General features: G+C 44.7%; 1 protein-coding gene across 1 annotated transcript; it reads right to left on the bottom strand.

Moving 5' to 3' along the window:
- Window positions 1-983: 983 nt before the first annotated feature.
- Window positions 984-3,640, bottom strand: LOC136474981 (uncharacterized). The gene is made up of 8 exons (XM_066472543.1): window positions 3,524-3,640; window positions 2,952-3,054; window positions 2,458-2,537; window positions 2,017-2,346; window positions 1,761-1,834; window positions 1,639-1,681; window positions 1,478-1,546; window positions 984-1,229 (listed from the first exon to the last, which is right to left on the bottom strand). Exons 1-8 carry the CDS (start codon window positions 3,590-3,592, stop codon window positions 1,215-1,217), a joined length of 783 nt encoding a protein of 260 aa, XP_066328640.1. The 5' UTR covers window positions 3,593-3,640; the 3' UTR covers window positions 984-1,214.
- Window positions 3,641-5,013: the final 1,373 nt, after the last annotated feature.

The following is a 5,013-nucleotide window of genomic DNA, read 5'->3' as shown; positions in this document are numbered from 1 at the left end:
GCGCCGGCGCCGTTGCCTCGCCTGTTTTTCGCGTTCCTGGCGTGGCTCGTCGGGTGCCTGTCATTGTTCGCGCTGCAGCCTGCAGCTGCAGATGATCCCCTGGTCCCCCGAGACTGAAGAGCCGGCCTTCTGCAGCTCTGCATCTAGCGATACCACCGAGTCTTTCGCGTCTCAGTCAGCCAGTCCCCGGCCTCCATTTGCCTCATGATTCCTCATGTGTCATGTCACTAGTGCGTTTAAATTACCCAGCGGCCCCCATTTGTTTGTTTTGGAAAAATAATCGATGACTTCTAGCCCTATATTGGATCATGGAGATCATTTGACGTCAGTTATTGTATAATTACTTTTCTTTTTGAACAGTTTTGTCTTCTGTGTCGATGTTGAGAACAGTCTACTGTGCTATGAGTTTGATGTTATACTCTAATTGAAAAAGCGAATGGCAGCCGCCTGATTTTTTAGTAAATGGAAACATCGCAAGACTGTTCTGGTGGCCTGATTTCCAAACAACACCCAATCATTTTATTATTACAAGAGGCCCAGCACAAGACTGAAGCATCACAAAAATCCATGCTACACTGCTACTTAAGTCGGCATCATAATCATAGATGGCCTCAAAGACTATCATTGATCATGGATGCAGCCTGTTCGCATGCTACACTCACAAAAATCCATGATGCAGCCTGTTCGCTTTGCTCGTATACGATCGTAGATTATAAGCTGGAATAGTATTTTTCTCTCACACAAAACCAGCCAGCAGTAAATAATCCACGATCGTTTACGGCTTGCCGAAGAGGCTCATATTGATAGCAGGGCTGAACTGTCAAACCTCCAAAGTCAAAATCGCGACGACACGTCGCTCGCTGTGTCGAATCTGTAATTTCACTAGTATCTAGTTGTGGGCACATTTTGTTCCTCTATCTTAGTTTTAATTTTGAGATAAGACAGGGCCTTCAACCCTAAGGAGTAAAGCAACGCGAGCAAAGTCATTAAACATCCAGCTGGGCAATAGTCTATTAGCAAAACTGTGTCCATTTGCCAAAAAAAAGGAAAACAGGATAAAAATTGTGAATTTAGGCCGAGTACACCACAATACTATAGTAATAAATCACAGTAACAATTGTCTGCATGACAATATGCTGCGGAATCATGTGGCGTAACTAGGCATAATGCTCAGTAGTCGCTTAAATGGTTGTTGCATTCTAAAGTCTCAAGTCTTAATAGTCGTCATCCTGCATATATTTAGAAAGAAGAGCATCAGCAGCGCACTTGTGCTAGAGATAACTGAAACTCCCACAACATTATTCATTCATGAATTTCATATAATAGAGCATGTAGCAAATAGTAGTAGTACAAGCAATGAAGCAAGGCCAAAAATACCAGCGATTCTGGTAGTGACATAATTTTCTATGAGATTTGCCAATCTTATGCAGCAATAGCAACAAACTTATGCCACACCAATAAGTATACAGCCACAAACCTCTAGTTTGGACTTAGCTTCAGAGTCAAATGTCTTGCACAAAATCTCATAGCTTTTTTCAAGTCCTATCTGTGAATATGAAGAGATCCATGTAAATCATGACAACAATAAACAAATTTCTTATGTTTTTGAAAAGCTATGTCATACAGGTAAAATGATACCTGAGGATCCACTCGCGATGGTGAGGTACTCGATATTACATATCTACAAGAGAAAAAGAATTAGCTCAAAGCAAAGCAGTAGCCATAAGATTAAGTAACCAGAAGGTAACCATCTAATGTACCTCAACTTAGTATAGAAATCCATAGCTAGTGTGTTAGCTTTCTGAACTGTTAGCATCACAGCTCCCATTTGGTTCTGCATGCATATACAATCACAGTGTGTCATTTTGGAGTATCATTTATGGTCACATGTCAAGATGGTGACTGAACTAACACATGCCAGTGGAAAGGATAATAGCGCAATAACAGTTATGCCATTACTTAATATTCAGAAGATTGTAATAATAAGTAGGTAGGATCATGAATAGATCATATTACCTTGCATGCTACCTGTTCAACCAACTGGATCATAAACTTTCCCAGCCCCTTGCCCTGGGCAGAAGGCTCCATTTGCAGCTCATACACATAAACAACAGGCAGCTCCTCTTCCACAACAAATCTATAGTGTACAAAACCAAGCAAGCAGCTTTCAGTACATGCTGCATGCATATGTTCCGCCTCCGCATCTTGCTTCATGGAACTTTCATGAATAAACCCATTTGAATATTGCTTAGCTAAGATATATCGCGCTTCTGGGGCCACCATTTCCCGGCGCTTAATTTTCTCTTCTGACGGCCACTCTGGTCCATATGGTTTCTCCATGTTAACCTATACGGAGTATTTGTTTACTAGCACTACATTCAGAATGGTGATATGTCATAGCTAAATGGTTATGTGGCATGCAAAGAACCGAGTACAGTGAAAACAAATGGATGTAACCTTTAGAATATTTTGGATGTACTTCCTCATTGGTAATGTAAGCTGATCCCCACGTCCGGACTCCAAGTAGACTGAAAGACCTAGATATCAGGAAAAATGAGCTTGCTGTGATACATTCATCCTCAGAACAAGCACACAGAAAATCAACAAGCACTATGCTTAATTATAGCTCCAGAGGACTAATTTGGCACTCAATTTTGTTTTGCTGGATTTCTGAAGATAAATTCTGGTAACATGTTACAACATCTAGTGAAGGGCGGGCCTGGTGCAAGCGGTAGAGTCTTACCGCCTATGACCGGAAGGTCCCGGGTTCGAGTCGCGGTCTCCTCGTATTACACAGGCGAGGGTAAGGCTTGCCACTGACACCCTTCCCCAGACCACGCATAGAGCGGGAGCTCTGGGTACGCCCTTTATGTTACAACATCTAGTAAGACATCAGTACATTACTAGTTCTATAGTAAACTTTTTTCAAAGAAGAAGATAGTGTATGCTACCATTTTTCTGATATTTATGAAATGCTGGAAAGTGCTCTAGATGATCCTTCACAGCTACAGCTTTCTTTATACATTCCTCGACCGCCTTCTTTCTCCCTAATATCTATCCAATAGAATGAATCAGGGACCATGCCTCACCAATTATTCATTGCTGTCAGTACACTGTATGTCTGTATACAAGAGAAGGAACCCTGAAAGTGACGAAAGATACTGTTGCCACACACAAGATCAGCAGGAAGACAGCACGGGTGCGTTGAAGTTGACTCTACCAGCTATTTCAGATTATTCACTAGCCGAAATTATGCTGCAGTTACATCCTGCGTGAGAATACATGAACTTTCAGCAACTTCCAGCTTCGCACCGCCTCCGTAACCCTACGACCAGGCTATTTCAGACAACAAAGGACGCTGCTAACCATCCAAATAGCAAGCGCAATCATACAGCAACGGCCAATTGGTTAGAAGCATGCACTGGCCAGGAATTCGACTAGGCAGGGCAGGGTCGCAGGGAAAGGGAGCGGAGCGCTGCCAGCCCAGTCATAGGATGCAAGGGAAGAGATAAAAGAGACGGACCTCCTTCCTACTCGGCCTCTTCTCCACGTCGCTGCTGATCCGCGGTCTCTTGTTCTGCGCCGTTGCCATTGCCTTCTCCGCTTCTCGCCTCCTCGCTGTGTGACTCTGTCTTGGCCAGGCAGAGCCGCCGCAATGGGGACTGAGGCTCGGGACGGAAGGGACGGTCGCATTCGCATCGGAACTGCTGGGCTCTAAGGCCCAAAATAGATGCCTTGTTGTCCTATTCATGGGCCTTTTTTGCAAGCTTCACAAGCTTTTCTTGGGCTAGAGCCTAGAAGCTGATCTTTGAGATTTTTTTTAACACTTCTTGTAAACTAATTTTAAATTAAACATTGTTTTTTTTTCTTCAAAACTAACACTTTTGGCCGCGCCTATTGCCATGGCGCGGCGAAACGCCTGTGCCGCGCCATGCATGGTGGCGCGGCGAGAGGGGTGACGTGGCGACGATCGGGGCGCTGACCGGTGACGTGACAGGGTCTGCCGCGCCACCGATCTTGGCGCGGCAGTGACGCGCCCTGATCGGTGGCGCGGTAGAGCTGGCTAAAAGGGCCGCGGCCTAGTCCCGCCTGCCTGCCCGCATGTCTGCCGCGCCTGCCCACCGCCGCGCCTGCCCGCCTGGCTGCCCGCCACTCCCAAGTGTTGTCGGCGCCCGGCCCTCTGTTGCCGCCTCCCTCCCTCCTCAGCCTCGTTCAAGGTAATGACGCACTTTTTATTTTTGTTTGAATGATGGATTGAAATATTATGAATGGGAGTTAAGGTTAGGAGGAAAATTATGTTTGGGAACTATGGGCTATGGTTTGGAGGAAGATATTAGTTTGAATTTGTCGATGTTAAGGTTAATTATTTAGTTAGAAGTATGTTTACCATGTATATTTTTGTTGCTATAAGTGTTGGTTATATTATTTGAGTTGCAATGCAAATGATTATATTTTACATTAATTTGCGTTGTTTTGATTGATGTTTAATTTGAACCATTTTATTAGATAGAAGACATGTTTCGGGAGCAGTTGTGGCGAAAACGGGGTCGTCCTAGAGAATTGTACCCCGACGAGTCTAGCAAAGATGCCCCCGTCCCTCCTGACCTCCCTGTCCCTAACTGTGACTGTGGTCGTCTGGCTGACGTGTTTCAATCGAGACATCCGGACACAACGGCTCGTTACTTCTGCACATGCAGTCATTTTAATGTAAGTAATTGTTTCCGTATGTTTTTTTCTTCATTTGCATTACTAGGTTACTAATATTTTGTTGGAATTTTATTGTGTAGGCCCATGATAGGTGCTTTTTCTTTCAGTGGATCAATGGTGTAGATAAGTTTGACCCCAGGTACCTCCTTTTTGATGATTGGTGGAGAGGGCGACATCCACAAGAGCACTTCGAGCGGTGGGTTCCACCTCCCCCTAACCCCCTCCAATGATGGCTAAGGAGAAGTACTTAGCCGTAGTTAGACGACTCGAGGAACCTCCTCTGTGCAATTGCGGAGATCGAGCTGT

Source organism: Miscanthus floridulus, chromosome 8, assembly GCF_019320115.1.
Source record: "Miscanthus floridulus cultivar M001 chromosome 8, ASM1932011v1, whole genome shotgun sequence".
In the NCBI taxonomy this organism is placed as follows: Eukaryota; Viridiplantae; Streptophyta; class Magnoliopsida; order Poales; family Poaceae; genus Miscanthus; species Miscanthus floridulus.
This window is presented reverse-complemented; position numbering and strand designations above follow the sequence as displayed.